At 36.2% G+C, this 21545-nt stretch overlaps 2 protein-coding genes across 3 annotated transcripts in view; both read left to right on the forward strand.

Annotated features, from left to right (window-relative positions):
- LOC132706779 (uncharacterized) overlaps positions 1-7173 on the forward strand; it is a 38851-nt gene extending 31678 nt beyond the window's left edge. For both annotated transcript variants that reach the window (XM_060678309.1, XM_060678308.1), the window contains exons 10-12: positions 38-931; positions 4267-4573; positions 6162-7173. In XM_060678309.1, coding sequence (XP_060534292.1) covers positions 38-931; positions 4267-4573; positions 6162-7085 — 2125 coding nt within the window. In that variant the 3' untranslated portion in view covers positions 7086-7173. The remainder of the gene's footprint in view (positions 1-37; positions 932-4266; positions 4574-6161) is intronic.
- Positions 7174-11687: 4514 nt separating this feature from the next.
- LOC132706545 (somatomedin-B and thrombospondin type-1 domain-containing protein) overlaps positions 11688-21545 on the forward strand; it is a 282892-nt gene continuing 273034 nt past the window's right edge. Inside the window, exon 1 of the mRNA XM_060677925.1 lies at positions 11688-12044. Within this exon, the coding sequence (XP_060533908.1) occupies positions 11807-12044 (238 nt within the window). The 5' untranslated portion in view covers positions 11688-11806. The remainder of the gene's footprint in view (positions 12045-21545) is intronic.

Below are 21545 nucleotides of genomic sequence, written 5' to 3' on the forward strand. Positions count from 1 at the left end.
CGATTTATTTTAAAAACCAATACGACATACTTTACAGGAAGATGGAGGAGGAGACGCAGAAAGAGGAGGCGCAGGCGCCGTTCGATACCACGCCGCTTTGGCAACGCGATCGGCCCCGAGTGAGACACATTCGGGGCATACTCTTCGACGAAGCAACGCCGCAGCCTGTCAAGTCGCCAAAGAAGACGCCGAAGAGCTCCCCCGCAGCCACCTCAGCCGCCATCGTCGCGACGCCTTCCACGTCGTCGAAGAACATCTTTAACGTTATTGACGCCGTCGCCAGAGGCGAAACCGTAGAGGAGGCGATGCCCATTCTGACTCCCGCCGACGAGGAGGAGGTGAAGGAAGTGAAGCCGACTGCTGCGAAAGAGATGAATACAGGCGTCATCGTCATAGAAGACGAGGAGGAGGAGGAGGACGTGGTGCTCGTGGCGGAAGCGCCGAAACCAGCGGCGACCGACCTGCTACGGGAGGCGGTAAAGATGGCGAAGCTCGATGAGGTGTTGGACGGCGAGATCGACGAGCACGGCGTGCCGATCGCGGAATACGACGAGCAGCATCTGAAAACGTTGTTCGGCGACGTTGGCCTGCCGAACAACAAGCAGTGGAAGTGCCCCAAGTGTCGTCAGTTCAAGTCGAAACGCGTTACCGATTTCATCTTTCACCTCTACAAGGACTACAACGTGTTTCGGTATCGGTGCAGGGCGTGCCAAGACGAGAGCATCACCTATAAGTACATGCTGCAACACATCAAGATCCACTGGAACAACAGCGTCGATATAATCGAGACGATACCGCCGAACCTCAAGCTCGAAACGTGGATCCAGATGGTGATCAGGGAGCAGAGCCTCATGATGCTCGAGAATTACCAAGCCAGCAATCACGCGGAGATCGGCAAGATGAACGTTAGCTGTATCTTTTGCAAGCACAGGTGAGTAAAAATTGACTATTCCGTATATTTTGAGAGCGGAACCTAAAACTTAATGCCAATAATTTGGTTATTTAGACTATAACAAGCATACTATCTAAAAATGAGGTTGATGTAGAACTTTAAAATGTAGTACTATTTACAAATCTTGCGGTTGTTGATAAATTGAACTTGCTGACATTGATATACCTTTTGAGGCGGGGCAGAGCTGAAGAAAGGGCACAAACATTGCTTTCGGATGACCAATTCCTATATTGGTGAAAGAAAGGTTTGATTATTTAGAGATTTCTGTGGATTTGCGGAATTTTCTTTGGCACAGTGGCAAGTGTTGTAATACTGCTTTCGGATTCATTTTCTTTGGGAGGTTGTAGGAGGGTATTTTGTGATGGAATGCTTCATATCTCTAATGTGGAAACTACTAAAGTGAAGAGCAGATGTTAGATGTATTTTTTCTGTAACTGAGGGATTTACTTTACTCAGAAATGATATATTAGATAGAAAATAACAAATCGCAATGAAGATCTTCTATTATATAAACAAGAAAAAGAGGAATATAAAAAATACTTATCAGATATTAACAAGAGCATGAATAAAGAATAATAACAACAATCAGTCTCTGAAAATTGAATTAAATGACTTCTCAACAGTAGAAGGTGCTTCTGTCATTGTGAAAATGTTCAATATCCATTTTAATCTTGGCCATGACTTCTATGTGGACGACAGACAGCCTAATAAACAATCTGCAAGGAAAGATGAAACACCTGTATTTTTATTAAAAAGTATTAGTGTTCCATTAAGCGAAATTGTAAATGAATGCTTCTCTACAAGGGATTTTACAACTGTTCTAAAAGTGGGACAAGTTGTGCCAGGATTCAAAAAAGGCGATCCTCATCTAATAAAGAATTATAGACCTGTTACCACACTCTCTTCCTTTTGTGGAAAAAACTATTTACAAGACTGTTGAACTTTATTGAAAAGAACAATAAACTAACCCTGGTCAATATGGTTTTAGATCTAAAAAATATACTCAAGTTACAATTTACCATGCTGTACGTTATGTTCTATAAAAAGTTGAGAAGGTTGCTGGGCTGTTCTTCCACTTATCAAAAGCGTTTGACACGGTTGATCACAACATTGTTTTGAACAAGCTAAACAAGTACTGTGTAAGAGGAGTAGAGAATAAACTATTACAAATTGAAGTTTCTTTAACAACATAAAACAAGGGCGCACCGCAGGGTGTATTCTTGACCCCCCCCCCCTTTATGTGAATAGCCTCTCTGATGTCTTTGTAGCTGGAGTGATTTGTCAGTTTGCTGACTATAGCTCTGTGCTGCTATCTGGTCGTTCTGATGATGAGCTGTTTCGAGCGTGCACTGGAGATTTTGGTGTTATGGGAGATGGGAGAGAGTAGTGTAATAAGCATAACTTCTGAATTCAGAAAAATTGGCTCTATTAAATTTACATATTTTAAAGTATAATGAATCCTTGTATGTAAAGGGCGGCCAGGGATCTATAACGATCGCTTAGAGTAAACTTTTTGGAGTTCAACTGGATGAAATCCTAAGCTGGAGAGATACGACTAAAAGACTGGTATCAAAATGAAACTGACGTGTGTTGTAATTAATAGATTGAGAGATAGACTATCGCATGAAACGATACAAGTTTATTCTAATGCAATTTTGTAATAATCAATTAATTGTTCAATGCTTTTTTCTACTCCCTTCTGTAAAATACCTAACTATACACCAATCCAGATTGTGGAAAGTGTCATTTTGCCACGTGAGTTTTTTGTCCCACATTTCAGGGATATTACCTCACGGGTTTGGGAACAATCGGATATTTTCGGAGATATTACCGCACGGCTTGAATTTTGACGTTTGCCAATTCTGACGGTCATGTCAGTGAACGTAACCGTGTTGTTTTGCAAAAATGTTCCCAAAAACTAATCACTAGTCACTCGTTTATTAAACGCGCGGTCTGCTGCGCTCCGCTCGTGCCAAATAGACTCGTGACTCAAATGCCGTTTACCACACTTGTTGCGTTATATATGTCGGAGATTGTAAGAAATAATAAAAATAATAAAATAAACATTCCAAACACCCAAAACGAAATATGGTAAAATATCGACCACATAAAACTAAAGGCGCCGACATATACTATTCTTTGGATTCTCCTCTCTTGCAGATCGGGTGTCATGCTTACCATATTTTCGAAAAGCTTGATGTACTGACAACACGTTTTTACTGTCTTCCATTGCTTACGTTTATTTAAAAAGTCGTCAATTATTTCATGAAAACTATAATCTGTAAACCTGCGAATTCCAGCACATAGCTCCACTTTTTTCGAAAAAGGGCCTCATACCAAGCTATAAAGGTTTATGAAATTTTTTCTAATAATGTTCGGAATATAAATGATCGTGATAATTTTAAAAAAAGCTTTATTTCGATTTTTAGTGTTTTTATTTATTGCTTTGTTATTTTAATCTAACCTATGTATTTAAACTTCAATTTCAATTATTATTATTATTATTTGTTTTAATTAGCTATATATGCTATATGTTATATTATTAATGAATCAAGCAGCCTACTGATTAATTATGGATAAAATTCTCGGACATTTTCTGTGTGATTGTGTCATCTTTTCGGACAATGAAGGGAACTAAGTAAATAAATAGATACTATTCACCTTCCTTTAGCTCCGCCCCTTTCAAACAGTATATGACCCAGTACAGAGTAGAATGCCAACCAGCAAAATTATTTAACCAAGAGAACCAGAAGATCGAGTGCCATAACTTTTATTTCAAGCGTTTTTTCGATTATATGCAGGATTTTTCAATGACGGACAAAAATCTAAAAGACCCTGAAAATAGTTCTTTTCCAGAGTAAATTATTGACTCCAAATAATAATTTGAGTGGTTTAGGCTTTTTCAAAAGTTACAATTTTTGTATTTACTATTTTTCGTCTATCACATGCGCTGCTCGAGATATTTGGAAAATTCAATATGAACTATTTGTCGCGCACAATCTAGACGCGATGACGTCATTTACTAGAACGACGTACTGCGTGGTTTCAAAAAACAAGTATTTTCTCAAAAAAAATTTACTCTATTGGAAAAAGTCATATAAAAATACGCGTGGGAAATCCAGCGCCATGTCTCTACTTCGAACATTTTTAGAATTATATACAATATTCGAAAAAACAAATCTTTGGAAATTGCTATTACTGTACAAAAAATTACATCCATTTTGCGAAAGTTTCATAGTTCTCCGCAGTTATTTGTTGCTTTCGGATTGCCGGGAGGGTTTCAATGCGAGAGCTGACGCAAAGATTTTTTTTAGGTTTCCGAGTTTCGCGTCGCTGAGCCGCCACACGCTCAACCATTGGATCGATAAGCCGTACGCGTGCTGCCACTGCTCGGCCACGTTCTACGCGCAGGCTCTACTGCGCATCCATCAAAGGACCGAGCATCCCGGCCTCAAACTGTCGCTCGATCCGGTCAGCTTGACGGTCGGCCGCACGACCAACATGTGCGACGAGAATTTCAAGAAAAGCTTGGCTGCCTCGAAGGGCGGCGAGACCGGCAGCGGCCCGTCCGCCCCCAAGCGGCCTCGAGTAGATGCCGAAGCACAGTCCTCTGGTTATACGGTAAAAATGCTGTTGCAAAATACTTTTTTATGACACCAGTTAGCCAGAAAGTACCTTGTTTAACAAGTTACATTATTGCATAATTGTGATCTTTTATCTTTCATTCCTTGGAAATCACACTTTCTTGCCTTTGATTCCTTTAGTCGCTCCACGCCATTCTACTTTCATACTATTTCTTGATGCCGTGGTGGTTGTGGTGGATTAGTTCTAAAGTTTTTGGAACATATGCTGCATTCTATGTCCAATATTTCTTAAGAAGAAAGACATGCAAAGAAACTTTGAAGAAGTACTAGTTTCAATCTATAACAAAGTACTGTACTAGTGCTTGCTGAACGACTAGGAGTTTGAATTGAAATTGAAATGTGAGACGTAAAGAAACGCCATTTCATCCAGTAACACTCCGCAAATAAGCAAACGACAAGATTCATTTAAGAGCACTGCTTGTGTACAGGAGAAACGAAAGTCTTTATTTCCTGTCCTTCAAACAGCATAATTCGCAGTAATCAATCTGGCTTTCATCGAGGTTAGAGCCCATTTACAGTGTTCTCGCCTTCTTGGACTTTAGCCAAGCGTTTGATAATTAATTAATTGCTAGTCAAGCTTCGCTATTTTGGATTTTCGTCTAGTGTAATCAAACTTTTTGTGAACTTTTAACAATAGAATGCATTGCGTCGCGGTTAACATGTCTAATAAAATTACGTTAGAGTATCCGCGGTTCTATTCTAGGTCCCTTATTATTTTCAATTTACATCACAGATATGGGTGATACCATTAAGTCAGCTCAAATGCAGAAATACGTGGGCGACTCCCAACTATTCACGTTATTCAATATTGGCACTTTCCATATAATTTTAATCCAGATTTAAATGACAATTTAAAACTCAATCCTGCAAAAACACAAGTTTTGCTTTTTGCTGGCAACAAAAATAATGAGGAGTTTATCAAGACCAATTTAAACATAAAAATTCAATGTAAGAAATATAAAGAACTATCTTTTCTGGAACAAAGTGTTATGCCGCAAAGTAAATGCAGTTTTTTTCCTTTTTTTCTCATGTATGCTATGCTGCATTGCTTTTTTGTGACTCCAATTGTGGCTGTCGAGGTTCTGTCTCTATTTCCTTCCTGTTTGCCTCTCGGTGTAATGAACTCTAATGAACGATATTATTTATAGTTAAATCTTCAAATATTTTATTTGTCTTAGTTTTTAAAAAGAGTTTTCTTATACTTATAATACATAATTTTTCATTTAATGCGTCTCTACACACCACAGGTAGGTTCAGTCAATGTGTAGTCGATTTTTTTTTATAATCGCAGAGCAAGTGTAATGCAGAATTACTATTATTTATGTATTATATAGTCTTGCCAATAAAACGGTTTAATTTTTTTTTCAATACCGCGCCGGACACAAGATACACAAAACTCTGGCAACACAGCAGGAAGGCAATTGAACCTAAAATTTAGCCCTCAAAGAGCAGAACGTTGAATATATACCGCATTGAGGGAATACGTCAACTAGTACCTTTATTTTGCTACTTTTTGTTCTTTGATCTAGTGTTTTTTTATGATAAGTATTTAAATTTGTCCACAGCGAGACGCGGCCGTCATCAAAATCGACTCGGATGACGAGTCGAAGTCGGACGCGCCGAGCGACGACGTGGTGTACGTGTGCGGCGTGTGCGGCCACTTCGACAACTCCGAATCGGACATGGTCGCGCATACAACGCAGGCGCATTCCGCGTCGATGCGCGCTTACCGCGCGTTGAGCAGGAGCGACGAGGCTCAGCCGTCGCTCGCGTGCAACTTGTGCCACGAGGTCATGCCGGAGCTGAAGCTCCGCATCCACTTTAGCGAATCCCACGCGGATAACGCCCTCTACAATCCGTACGGGAATTTCCGTTGCGCGTCGTGTCCATGCCAGTTCCAGCAGCTGATGTCAGTCAAGACGCACTGGTCGAACGCGCATCGCGGCCAACAGCTCGCCTATCACACCGCATCGATGGACAGCGTCGGTGGGCGGAGCGAAAGCAGCGGCGGCGGCGGTGGCGGGACGGAGCGCAAGTTGAAAATGTATCGGTGTCCGTTGTGTCCGTACACGTACCGCGGCGCTCACACTAGTACCGTGCGTTGCCATTTGGGCATTCACGTGAAAAAGTTCCTGTGCAAGTTGTGCGACGACAGGTTCAAGAGCGTCGGAGACGCTTACGCGCATCACAACAAGGCTCACCCTGAGAGGGAGCAAGAGGTGATCGAGTTGCCGGAGGAGACGCGCAGATTCCAGAATCTGATGCGCAGCGTGTTGAGGAAAGCGGTGGTGTTAGACAGGAGACAGGGCGTGGCGAAGAAGTCGACGTCGTCGGCGGCGGCGGCGAGGCGGGTGTCAGCCGTCGCGACGATCGATGGCGTCCAGATGATCATGCCGCTTGACGAACTGTCGGGTTACATGAACTTGGACACGTACGTGGACCTGTCGGGGTCGAGGGTGGTGGACGCGACTATATACGCGTTAGATTAGGCTCAGTCTGTGATTTTTAGGTGGTATCGTTGAGTTGGGAGGTCCCGTCGTCCGTATTTAGGATTTTTTTTTCTACCCGAACTGTTGAATAAAGTTTAAATTTGTATGAGGTTGTTTTCTGTTCCGAAACCTGATTGTTTTGTTGCATCAATAAAACCAGATAAAGACTACGCGGACGATAAAAGCCGTTAAGACCGTTTGGAAACGACATACGGTATTGCTAGTGAGACAAAATAGAGTTGAATCAATGTCTGCTGCTTTGATTACGATAATAAGATGCGAAAAGATTTTATAGCTACAATAAAATCTGTGAAATACTCGTGACCCTTTATTATTATAACCACAAAGGTGATTTACTTGGATTAGTTCTAAAAGAGTTTAATGTGAATATTTAAGTCACAAACGTACGACGAATACTAACATTCCACACACGGAACACAATAAAACCTGTTATTCGTAAAAAAGTGATGTGCTATGCTTGATCCGTAGAGAAAGTAATGTACTGCGACTAAGCCTGAAAGAATTAAACCAATCGGAATATTTAAATCAAGGTTTGATACTTTTATTAAGAAAATAAAATGTGTTAAATGCAACAAGTACTGATATTCCACAAGCTAAAAGATTTTATCCTGACAATAAAACCTGTTAAATTCTCTTGGCCCCGTATTACTTACTGCGACCTAACTATTTACAAAAAGGATTAACCACAAAACCTTGATTGGTGTGATTTACTACGATTAGTTCTAAAAGAGTTTAATAAATAGGGGTAATTAAGTCAAGGTTTATATAGGATAAATACTAAAATTCCACACACGGGCGGAGTTTATTTAGGCCAATAAAACCTCTTAAATCCTCTTGGACCTTGATTACTGCGTCGCATTTTAACCAAAAATGATGTAACTGGAGACTTATTTTGATTCGTAATAAAAGCTGCGCTCGGTTTCGATCTGTAGAGAAAGTGATGTGCTGTGATTAGACCTGACAGAATTAAACCAATTGGAATATTTAAACCAAGGTTTGCTACTTTTATTGCAGACAATAAAATATGTTAAATACAACAAGCAAGCAACAGCCTTTATTACAACAACAAAACCTGTTAAATACTCTTTAACCAAGCCTCAGGGATGAAGAGGAAACGACGGACCATTAACCCCAAGACTTGTTTGCCTTTTCGTGAAAAACAGTTACGTACTCAGACTAGGTCTAGCCCCATATTAACGTTCCACACGCAGAAAGAATTTTAGAATCCACTTGGAGTCGGAACTCTGAATATCAGAAGTTGTCTCGTTTGTTTCGAAAAAAATTATATACTCGGATTAGGCCAGAAATACTTGGATATAACCATGACGAAAAAAGCTAAATACAACAAATTACTAATGTTCCACACGTGGAAAAAGTTTACCTCTAAAATAAAACCTATTAAAGACTCTTGGTCATGTATTACTTACTTAACAAGACGTGTTTGACTTATGTGATTTACTCCGATTAGTTCTAAAAGAGTTTAATACTGATGCTTTTATTACGATAATAAACAGCGATAAATGGTTGGTTAGTTGGAAAGAGTTTATTTTGACAATAAAACTTGTTAAATCCTCTTGAACTTGCATATGAGTCAAAAATGATTTAACTAACTGAAGACTGATTTCTTTTGATCCGTAAAAAAAGTGGCGTGCTCGGTTTGATCTGTAGAGAAAGGCCTGAAATCAAGGTTTGCTACTTCTATTAATACAATGAAATGTGCTTTATGCAACAAATACTCACATTCCACATGCGGAAAGATTTTATCGCGACAAAAAACTTATTAAATCGCCTTAGAGCAGGATTACTGTACTACAGCTCGAACTAAAAAGGGATTAACCATAAGATTTGTTTGATTTGGTGTGACACAAAAATTATCTACTCGGACTAGTCCTAAAAGGGTTACATCAATTGGAATATTTAAATCAGAGTTTGCTACTTTTATTACGATAATACGTTGCGTACGATAAATACCAATTTTCAATAGGTGAAAAGAGATTATTACGACAATAACACTTGTCAAATAGTTTTGGCCTAATATTATTGTAACATATCTATATAAAAGGTGATTAACCACCAGACCTGTTTGATTTGTTGTGAACAAATGTTGAGTTACTCCAATTAGTTTTAAAAGAGTTAAATAAATGGGAATATTTAAGGAAGGTTTGATGGTTTTATTACGATAATAAACAGTGATAAATACGAAAAATGCTAATATTCCACACACCGAACAAGTATTGTGACAATAAAACTTGTTAAATCCTCTTGAACCTGGATTACCGTACCGCATATGAAGGAAAAATTATTTACCTGAAGTCTTATTTCTTTTCATAAAGAAAGTGATATACTCTGACTAGTCCTAACCAAATGAGAATATTTAAATCAATGTTTGCTAATTTTACTAAGACAATAAAATGTACAGCAAGTATTCACGCCAATCGATTTTATTACAACGATAAAATCTATTTTCAAAATGTCTGTATTCCCTCTGTGTTGGTAATTATCGAATTGAACTTGCTGATGTTTCGCCAGTTATCATCGCAGTTTCAGTAAAGCTTTGAAGAAATCAATAGGATGATTGGCGACACGTCAGCAAGTTCGATTCAATAAACGACGCAGAAGGAAATTTTGTAAATAGTATTACAGTAGCCAGCAGTAGTTTCTTTGAAAAATTAACAATAAATACTTTGGAACCAATTCTAAGGTAGCGCCTATGAAGAAAAAGAGACCATTAACCCCTTTTGATTTGATTCCGATAATAAAATTTGTTAAATACAACAAATAGTTACATTCCTCGGAAAGATTTTATTGCGACAATAAAACCTGTTAACCGTCATGGAGCAGGATTACTTTCTAGCGATAAAAACTGATTAACCACAAAGACAAAGATTTGTTTGATGTGTTGTGAATACAAAAACGATTTAAACGAATGTTTAAATTAGAGTTTCCTAGTTTTATTATGAGAATACATACGACAAATATCAATATTGCAAAAGCGTAAAAAGTATTTCGACAATAAAACCAGCTAACTCTTGGGCCGGTATTACTGTAATATATCTACATAAAAGGGGATTAACCACAACACCTGTTTCATTTGTTGTGAACAAATGGTGAGTTACTCCTATTAGTTCTAAAACAGTTAAATAAGTGGGAATATTTAAGGAAGGTTTGATGGTTTTATTACGATAATATACAGTGATAAATACTACAAATAGTAATATTCTACACTCGGAAAGAGTATTTTGACAATAAAACATGTTAAATAATGTTGAACCAGGATTAAAACAATTTAACTGATGACTTATTTCTTTTGACTAGACTTAAAATTATAAAACCAATCGGAATATTTAAATCAAGGTTTGCTAATTCCCGGAAAACAATAAAATGCCTTAAATGCAACAAGTACTCATATATTCCACACACCAGAAGAGTTTATTACAACAATAAAGCCTGTATAATACTCTTGAACTAAGTCGTAGGTACAGCATATGAAGAAAAAAGAAACCGTTTACCCCAATACTTGTTTGCATGTTACGTGCTCAGACTAGCAGCAAAAGAGTTAAATGAATCGGAATGTAAAAGTCCGATTTGATTATGATATTAAAACATGTTAAATACAATAAATACTGACGTTCCACGGGCGGAAATAATTTGTTTTAACAATAAAACCTGTTAAATCCACTTGGAGCCGAAACTTGTCAAACGGCAAAAGAGTTTATTACAGCGATAAAACCTATCGAACCAAGCCAAAGGTACCGTATATGAAGAAAAAAAGACTATTGTTTGAATACGATAATAAAATATATTAAACACAACATAGACTAACATTCCAGGCGCGGAAAGATTTTATCGCGACGATAAAACCCGTTAAGACCGTCTTGGATAACTGTACCCCACATCTTAAGATAAAAAAGGATTCACCATAAGATTTGTTTGATTTGTTGGGAACATAAACATTATTTATTTAGACTAGTCTTCAAAGAGTTAAATCGATAAAATGTTTTTGCGTTTCCATGATTTTTGCTCGTTAAGTTAATCAAACATTGTAAATACTATCCGCAAACCATTACCATGGTTTTATGAAAAAAAAAAGATAACCATTATGATCAAGATCGGTTTGATTCAACGGCAAGCGTAGCTTTGCCTATAGCAAAAGAACTAGTGCATAATTTATCGCGGCAGTCAAACTGTATAACTGTCGTGCACGGTATATAAATAAATGTATACCTACTTCAAGGCATACCTACAACTTTGTCTCTTTTAACAATAAAACTAGTTAAATCCTCTTGGAGTTAACTGATGAAGAATAAAACCATTGACCCCAAGACCCGTCTGTTTTATTTCGAATAAAGTGATATGCTCGGACTAGACCAAAAAGAGTTTATTATTAAATATCGTACCCAAGATTTGATACTATACCTCTCTGTAACGATCCTAACTCGTTCGGAATGAGCTAAAAACTCGCGGTGACAAACGGACAAAAGCGGGAGACGAGAAACAGGTTCACCGGTCGTCGTCGTCGTTTCTTCGAGTCCCTTCAAACGCGGGCACGCGCCAGCCTCCCGTGTTTTCTACCCGGCCGCACCGACCATTCTAGCGCAGCGCGCCTTCCAAGTTGGCTGTGGTGCGGCGGTGACGTCATATCGCTTCGCACGTGGTCGCGGATGCATCAAGCGGGCCGCGTATCGTCGTCTTAAATCGCGATGGCAGCCCGCGTATTGTGGTCGGTGGTCCTCCTCCAGGGTTTGTGTTGGGGGCTCGCGGTCGGCGGCAGTTGCCGTGAGGCGAAGTTGTGTTGCACGGGACGCGACTCTTCCTGCGTCGTCCAGAAAGCGCCCGTGAACGCCATCATCGAAGACCTGAGCGACAAGCCGTGCTATTGCGACCACGCTTGTCTCAAGCTCGGCGACTGCTGTCCGGATTTCAAGGACGCTTGCGGAGGTGAGTGTCGCGCGCCCTTGGTCGCCAGTTATGACTCTATTATGGTGGTTCAGTGGTGGTAGGTCTTATCTAGGTTCCGCGGGGACCTTATTCCACCCCCTTCACATTATGCGTTATCCAGGGTCTCTCATTGGAAAATATTAAAATAATCTTGGTTACCAAAATATTCCAATTTAAAGAAAAGTTAACCCCAGCAACTACAAAAGTAAAAAGAGAGTCCGGAAAGAACTAATTAGTTATATTAATAATTCAATTGTATATAGTTCCACAGAAAATAATGATAAATTTTTTTTTGAATACCAGAAAACTGTTCACTCTTTTGCTATAGTGATGAAGAACATTCTGTATTTTAATAAAATACTTACTTCTTGCAACATAAATGGAAAGCAAAACGCAAACAAAAACAAAGCGTTCAAGCTGTTTCCTCAAGCATTGAGTATTAGAATTATTTCGTCTTTTCCTCAATAAACATTCCGCTCGCTACCTCCGTGGATAGCTATGTTCAAGATGGTTTGCAAATGTTTATTGAGAAAATCAATCAATACAGTTCAGTTATAATTTAAACCTGCTCCAATTGATTTCATTATGGTGGTCTTATCTGGGAAAACTACAATAATTTTCCAGCGTTTGTTGCTCAGGATTAGGAAAATCCCAGAAAAACCGAATCAAACTACTGAACTCATCCTAAAATTTATACCAGCATTATCATCTTCATATATAATAACATATTAACATTGACGATTTTAATCAAAGAGTCACCCGAATAACTTAAAAGTTCGACTTCTTTAGATGGCTGAAAGTTGAAATTTACTTAACCAATTAAAAATTACTTTAATGAGTTCTCATTTATGTCAATCTGAAGTAAACTATTCCTTCAAGAACTGTTTTTAGACATTATCACAGTTCATTTTTCATTTCATCAACCCCATTTGCAACGCATTATATGTGAAGTGGTTTTAACATCCCGATATGACAAAGGAATTCGACAAACAACGACACTCCTCCCCAACGATATGCTGGCTTTTTTATTTTTATTATCTTTAATGAAACGTTTATTATGCACGTTTTGTTAGCTTGCTGATCTTAACAAATTGTCAGATGGATCAGTTTCATCGCCCATTGATCTTGACGAAGTGTCAGAGGAATCAGCTTGATTGAAATCATTATCTTTTGCACGTAAATATCAATGCAGCCTGCGCCGCATCAATTTTTACCGTCGTGTATTATTTAATAGTGATATGATCTCCGATGCAGTGCTGAAAAGTCTTCTTATTTTCCTCGATAAAAACTGATTAGTTACGTCTGACTAGAGTACTCGGTAGTGCTTTTCTCTTACATGAATTTCTGTTACTATTGTGTTAAACGGATAAAATATGGAAGAAATTTGTTTAAAATCAGGTATTAGATTTCAAGAAAAATGTACAGGGTGGGTTAAAAAGTAGATAGCGATAGTGACGATTTGTCTGATTTCGTATATAATTATAAAATTGAAATCTTCTAAATTTTGTGGTTTTTCCTTATACACTTTTGATTTTAAATATTCGCTTGAAATTTTACACAAAATTCGAAAATGAATTTAAATAAATAGTGAACCGTTAAAAAAAAAGAACATTTTGACCCATTCTATATATTTTCTGTTTGCTGCAAAAAATGCGCAATTGTGGACGTGTCGGTGCATCTTTCTTGAAATTCAATACCTGATTCATTCATGAAGTAATTATCTCATTGATTTTAAAAGTTATATGAGAAAATGATAAATCCAAAAGTTGTATGGATTGTTAGGATGCACAATTTAAAATAATTTTAAAGTATACAGAGTGACTCAAAAAATAGTGACTAATAATAATAATGATTTCCTTTTAATAAAACTTCTGGATTCCTCCTGTGTCGGTTTTTGTTGAGTCGAACTAGCTAACGTTTCGCCAGTCATCCTGTTGGCTTCTTCAGAGCATAGCAATGAAGCTGAAAGCAATAACACACTTGTCACTGACATCACTGACCACATATCAAAAGTTCTAAAGAAATATAACGTCAAAACCAGATTTACCACTTGTCAAAAAATCTCTCAACATCTTCGATCCGTCAACGATAACATTCCGTTCCAGACGCCAGCAGTTTACAACATTCCATGCATATGCGGCAAAGAATACATTGGAGAGGCCGGATGTAAAATATCAACTAGGTTCAAAGAACATGAAAGAGCCTTCGGACTAAGACAAATAAACTCATCAGCAGTTGCCGAACACAATCGCGATACCGGACATAAGATTTTATTCGATAAAATTTAAATTCTTGCATGTAATCAATTCTTCTACCAACCAAAAATCCGATAGTCTATAGAAATCTATAAACAACCTAACAATCTTAACCCGACTCAGATCTCTACCTGTCACCAATATGGATATCAGTCATCCGAGATGGTGTTTATGCCCCTAATTCAATATAAAAGCAGACACAGAGTAAAATAAGAGCCAGTTTCAGTCAGGTTCTGAAGAAGCCAACAGGATGATTGGCGAAACGTTAGCTAGTTCGACTCAACAAAAACCGAAGCATGAGGAATGCAGAAGTTTTATTAAAAATATTACAGTAGCCTATGGAAGTTTCTTTGAAAAACTAATAATGATTTCCTTCTAAAATTTTGCAACTTTTTTTAATAATAATAATAAATATCTAAACCTAATAGCTTTTTCAATGTTTCAATTTCTCTTAAACAATAGTAGTTTTCGCAATTACAAAAAAAAATAAAGATTACTCATATTTGATATTGGCGTTACTCGAAGATGACTTAAAAGATATATGCACCAGAATTTCAATTAGATGCTACGAGGTGTCCAGAATAAACGAGAAATCCAAAAATCTATAGAAATCAGTCAGTTAAAGTCTGAAGATGTCAACAGGATGATTGGCGAAACGTCATCAAGCTCAATTCAACAACAACCGACGCAGGAGGAATCCAGAAGATTTGTAAATAGTATTACAGTAGCCCGTGGAAGTTTCTTTAAAATTATAGGTTTTTGTAAGATCTTGCAGAGAAAATAATAATGTGCCATATAAGAAGGAAAAAAGAAAAGATTTTTCAATTTAAAGTGCTCCAAATATATTCACCCTGTCGCGTCTAATTCAAATTCCGTTACTATTTTTTTTACCTCATCTTCAAATCATGCTTATATCAAATATGATTGATCTACCTTCAAAAATAGTGGCGTTATCGTCATGTTTTTGCAAGTGTGAAAACTAGTATTTAAAAAAATATATTGGAAAAACTATTAGATTTAGGCATGACTTATTATTATCAATTTTTTTTTAAATATGTTATTATTATTCGTCACGCTTTTTTTGTTACCCTGTATACTTTAAAATAATTTTAAACTGTGCATCCTGGTATTCTGATTTATGGGACACTAGGAATTTTTCTCTATTCTTGTTCGGCTCTCAATGGGTTGTAAAGTATATCTACGACCAGAACATTTAAAAATGCCAGTGGTCCATATTACTGATACGCGACAGAAATCGTCACCACCGTATCTTAACCAAATGTTAGGGTTTATCTTCGTCTGCTTCTTTTTCAAACCAGAGAGATATAAGTCAAAATAAAGGCAACAGAAGTCCGAACAACTTATTATTTTCCACAACAAAGTCAACGGCCGGGCCGTCAATTTTTTTCACGCAGACTACGGCGGCGTTTCTATTTTCATCCAGGTCGTCGATCTTACGTCCAAACAGAAAGCGACATTTTTAATGCATTCCAAACACGTTCGCTTTTCACGCGCGTATAATAAAAATAGCCGCACGGCACTGTGGGGGGCACGTCGTGGCGGGCACGCGTCCGCGCTACGTTGCCAGACTTAACGAGGCAAATTACGGGGGAGTGAAACGACCCCGGGGATGATTTAGTAGGAGCCCCGTTTTTGTTTCGAAAAGAATTCGGGCTGTTGCTTCGGTCTCGGGCCCTGTTCCGGGCCGCCGTTTTTGTTAGAGAATTTAAAAAATAAAAATGTGCTGTAGAGGGAGCGTTAAAAGAAACTTCCCTATTTCTGAAAACGCCAATATCCCCGATAACAGTGAATTATTGAATGAAAGAAGAAAACAGTGATTTCCGATCTCAGCATGTTGACAATAAAAAACTCTACAAAAAAAATTTTCGTTCTTTGTCCAGAAACGAAAAGAAAATACCTTTTTGTGATATAAAGTTGTTTGCTTTTGTAATAGTTATAGTAATAATTATTTTTGAATTTTTCGATGCGCATACAGAGCGGAATTTTTACATTCACATAGTGCCGTTAGGTGGCATTCGTACAAGTCTGGAAAAATTAAAATGTCGTCGCGAAAGTATAAGTATATATATATATATATATATATATATATATATATATATATATATATATATATATATATATATATATATATATATATATATATATATATATATATATATATATATATATATATATATATATATATTCTCACGTATTGATTCACGGATGGAAAAATGTGATGACACTATATTCCGGGATATCATCCGTTCGCTCGCTGAACTCCGACCGGAATCCTGCATCCGACTGGAATCCTGCAAATCCTGCATCCGACTGGAATCCTGCAGACGTTTCGCCAAAATCTCACTTGGCATCTTCAATGCTCGCGCTCCTAAAACACTTCGAACACTATATATATATATATATATATATATATATATATATATATATATATATATATATATATATATATATAAAGGCTGAATCCGTTATTTCTCTTCTCAGCAAAACTTCTGATAATTCGTAAGCATTTTTGTGTTGACTTTTTCACTAAGGTATCATGTAATGAAATACATGTAATACAACATTTTAAAGGGATAAATTTTAAAAAGCTAATCTTCAGTTATTGAATTAACTATGATGGTAAAATTGCAATACAATAAATACCAGCGCATGTTTTCGAACACGCTATTTCTAAAACTTGACGACGTCAATGTGGACAATAAAGACCTGCACATTTGATTTCACACATTCAAAATGAGCTAAGTATGTAGGTATAACATTATATTATTCTTAGGATCAAACTCATACTCGTTTCTTAAGACCTCACTTGAAGTGTTCTTGAAATGAATGAATTGTTAAAAATATTTAATAATTATAATAAAAATACGGTTACTAAACATTTCTAAAATGAAACTTTATTTAAAATAAACATTATTTTATTTTTAAGTAAATATTTAAACAATCCCCCATTAACAGTTAAACAATATCTTAAGCGATCATAAAATTCATTTCTAACATTGCACATTTTAAGGAAATAGCGGTTTGTTACTGGTAAAGATTTTCAAATTTAACATTTTTATAGGTACCACTTTTCAAATGACCCCATATAAAGAAGTCGTTCGACGAGAGGTCAGGTGACCTGGGTGGCCAAAGGTATCGGCACCTTGGACCAATAATATTCCCGTTAAAATTATTTCCCAAATACGGGAATTATGGGCGGGACAACCACCCATCTGGTACCAGATCTCCTGATCTTCGCGAACAATTTCTTCTAATGCGGGTCCAATTTTATTTTGTAATGAGTGTTCTGTCCATAAAAAATGGCGCAATAATATAATGTGTGCAAATTCCCAGCATAACATTTATTTTGTGAGGGATATTCGCTTCGATTATGAATAAAACGATATTCTCTTGGCTGCAAAACCGACAGTTTTGAACATTTGGTCGTTGTCGAGTGTACATTCATCAGTGAAACAAATATTTAAAAAAAACTATTATTATTTGCTTTTCCATAATTTCAAAACAAAATGCTACTCTTCTTTCTTCATCGCCTTCCCGAATCTCTTGGTGCTTTTCGTATTTATGGTTTGATATTTTATTTACTTTGATATTTACTTAGTTTATCCAAGAATCCTGGTACTAATAATTTTGTTTTCCTCCATACTCAGTGAAATGTTCAAATCTCTATTGTCCCTTTCTTCCGCTCTATTATCGACCTTTTCAGATAACATTTTCAGTTAATTATTACGGCGCCTTTGGACTGCGAATTGGATCATAATAGGTTTAATTGTCAAAATCGAAGGTATAGTTTTTGCAGGAAAATAAAATGAAAATATTTCAGACGCTGCTCTAAGACTGTTTCCTACATAATAGTACATAATAATTATGGTTACTTTTTCTTCAATTTAATAAAGCATATTTAGCTTTAATGAAAGCACGTTTAATAACAAATAAAAGTATTGCTGTCACGAATTTTCATGTTGTCGTTGTCAAAATGTATTTTTCTACTCCCGTCTGTAAAATACCTAATTACACAATGATCTACCGTGCGGGAAGTGTCACTTTACCACGTCAGTTTCGTTTCCCACGGATCCGAGCCACTTTGGACATTTCCGGGATTTTACCGCACGGATTTGGGAGCAATCGGACGTTTTAGGATATATTTCCCACGCTTTGAATTTTGACGTTTGTCAATTCTGACGGTTATGTCAGTGAATGTATTTGTGTTGTTTTGCCAAAATGTACCTAAAAACTAACGGTCGTAGAAAAAGTATAGTGTACAACACGTTCGGTAAACTTTTTAACTCACTCGTTTATTAAAAATTCGTGAGTCAAATGCCGTTTACCGCACTTGTTGCATAATATACTATTTACAAATGTTTGATTTATTACCTAAACTATAAAAATTTTCTAATTTTGCCATGATTTAATTCAATAACTGAAGATTGGCTTATTAAAATTTATTCAAACAAGGCACGCGAGTTAATGATACCGTCCCCTTCAAAAAGTTATATTAAAACTTTGCTATAAAATGTACAGGGGCGTCAAAATTTGACCACCTAAATATTGCATAATTGGGTACTTTCGAGTAGGGAGTTGAAAAATATTATTTTCCTCGTTTCTGTATGCTGAAAACAGGCATCCAAGAGAAATATTACTAATTAAAGTCGAACAATAACTTTGTCAACGGTTTCGCCTCTCCCTATCTGCGCGAAACTTCGGGCGACTTCCGAATGGCCTATTGTCGACTCCCGGCATTCTCATTCTTTCATTTTCATCATAAAAAGGGCAAAAGGGTTCCGCCGTTGCGAAGCCGTGTCATCGCTTTGATGTTTCCTTTTCGACTTTAATCTTTTACAGTATGATTAATACGTGCATGTCGACTTCTCCCGACTGAGGAATGCGTTATTCATGGAAAAATAGGTTATGGTAAGAACGCAAATTTCAAGAACTACGATAGAAGTCCTCAAAGTGCCTTTACTGTTAAAAAATATTTGTTTGTGAAACCGGCTTAGCGTTACATCCCAAATTTTTTATGGTAGGGGAGGGTGGAGCAAGGCGGCACCCCTGGGCCAAGGAGGCCCACCTCAAAAATTAATCTTTTTTTTTTCGTTTTTTCTTCTAATAATTATATGTATTTTTTGGAAGCTTTGCCAAAATTGGGTAAATTTAGTTAAAATTAGTTAAAAATAAATCGGCTTGATGGTTAAAAGGTCAAAATATCAGGGTCTGTTTATTTTGTTACTATGGAAATCAATTCAAAGGCGAAAAAGAGGACGATAATATACCGGGTGCCCTATGAAGTAAATCAGCAAAGAGAAAGCTGAATTTTTTTGGAGGTTCTAGATTGGCCACCAGAGGGCGTTATTGCCATCTTGAATTTTAAAACCAGTGTTCTTATATTAATGGTACTTAGACTGAACACTATTTTTTATGGAGTGTGAACTCCTTTTGAGTAGTATTATACGACCATTCTTCTTTTCTTTACAAAGACTGTTCCCACGAAGTTAGGAATTTTTTATACCAGACTTATTCAAACAGCAGGAACAAGCAGTTTGTTTCCGCGGCCTGCCAGATCTCCAGACCTTACTGTCCTGGATTTTTATCTTTGGGCTAAAGTAAAAGATATGATTTATTAAACTTGTCCTACTACCCCTAAAAATGGGGTTGATCGTATCCTAAATGTTATAGTCAACCTTTCAAGAGCTGAAAGCATATAGAGTTGCGTTAGGTTAGCATAAAGATATTGGTTTGCACTGAGTTGTTGGTATCTTATTTGACTTTCTAATAACGGAATAGAATTCATATGGTTGTATTTCCTTTTTTTTAGAAAATTATTTTCATCACATTTTTCTTGGTCATCATAATCTTTCAAAAATATAATGTTATAATATAAAATACCCTTATTATAATACAATAATGTTTTAACACACCATTGCCCTCATCTAAATTTTATTTTCGACCAATGCAGCAGTTATGTATTATAGCACGAGAGTGAATGTTTTTTGCTGCCCTTTGTGGGGATTAATGTAGAGTTCTATGTTATAGAGAAATATTTAACGAGTTATTTAAGCACCCTATTTGTCCTTTCTATACAGTTTCTGATAGATCTATGCCTACTATTATATTCCCTTTCATTATTTGTTAGTGTGTTGGAACTTTTTGTAAGTAGGTATGGTTCCAAAGGGTACCGTCATTATGATTACTAATTAATGATACTTAATAAGCATATCATCTGGTTTCTATTTTCCCTAAAACCAGTTGCCAGATGAATTCTGCCATATATATTTAAGATTTTTAATTTTGCATAGCAAATGATATTTAAGGTTTATTGAAATTTTTGTCAAATTGTCGCTTTAACGTCATAATTTCAACATTGACATCAAGTCAAAGTACTTACTGCATAGGGTTGATGTTCTTTATTAAAAAAGTACTGAAATATAGTCTTCTGTGAGGCTCCAATATTACAATAATTTGATTACAAAATTTGATAAGACGAGGGATTCAAGTTTTTCCTCAATTTTTGACCTAAACTTTGCCCATTACGGATGCAGGATTTGCAGGATTCCAGTCGGATGCAGGATTCCAGTCGGAGTTCAACGAGCGAACGGATGATATCCCGGAATATAGTGTCATATATATATATATATATATATATATATATATATATATATATATATATATATATATATATATATATATATATATATATACATATATATGTAGTATGTAGTGTTCGAAGTGTTTTCGGAGCGCGAGCATTGAAGATGCCAAGTGAGATTTTGGCGAAACGTCTGCAGGATTCCAGTCGGAAGCAGGATTCCAGTCGGAGTTCAGCGAGCGAACGGGTGGTGTCCCGGAGTGTAGTGTCGTCATATATATATATATATATACATATATATATATATATATATATATATATATATATATATATATATACATATATATATATATATATATATATATATATATACATATATATATATATATACATATATATATATATATATATATATATATATATATATATATATATATATATATATATATATATATATATATATATATACATATATATATATATATATATATATATATATATATATATATATATATATATATATATATATATATATATATATATATATATATATATATATATATATATATATATATATATATATATATATATATATATATATATATATATATATATGATGACACTATATTCCGGGATATCATCCGT

The sequence above is a fragment of the Cylas formicarius genome, unplaced genomic scaffold, assembly GCF_029955315.1.
Source record: "Cylas formicarius isolate icCylForm1 unplaced genomic scaffold, icCylForm1.1 PGA_scaffold_8__14_contigs__length_24414737, whole genome shotgun sequence".
Taxonomy (NCBI): domain Eukaryota; kingdom Metazoa; phylum Arthropoda; class Insecta; order Coleoptera; family Brentidae; genus Cylas; species Cylas formicarius.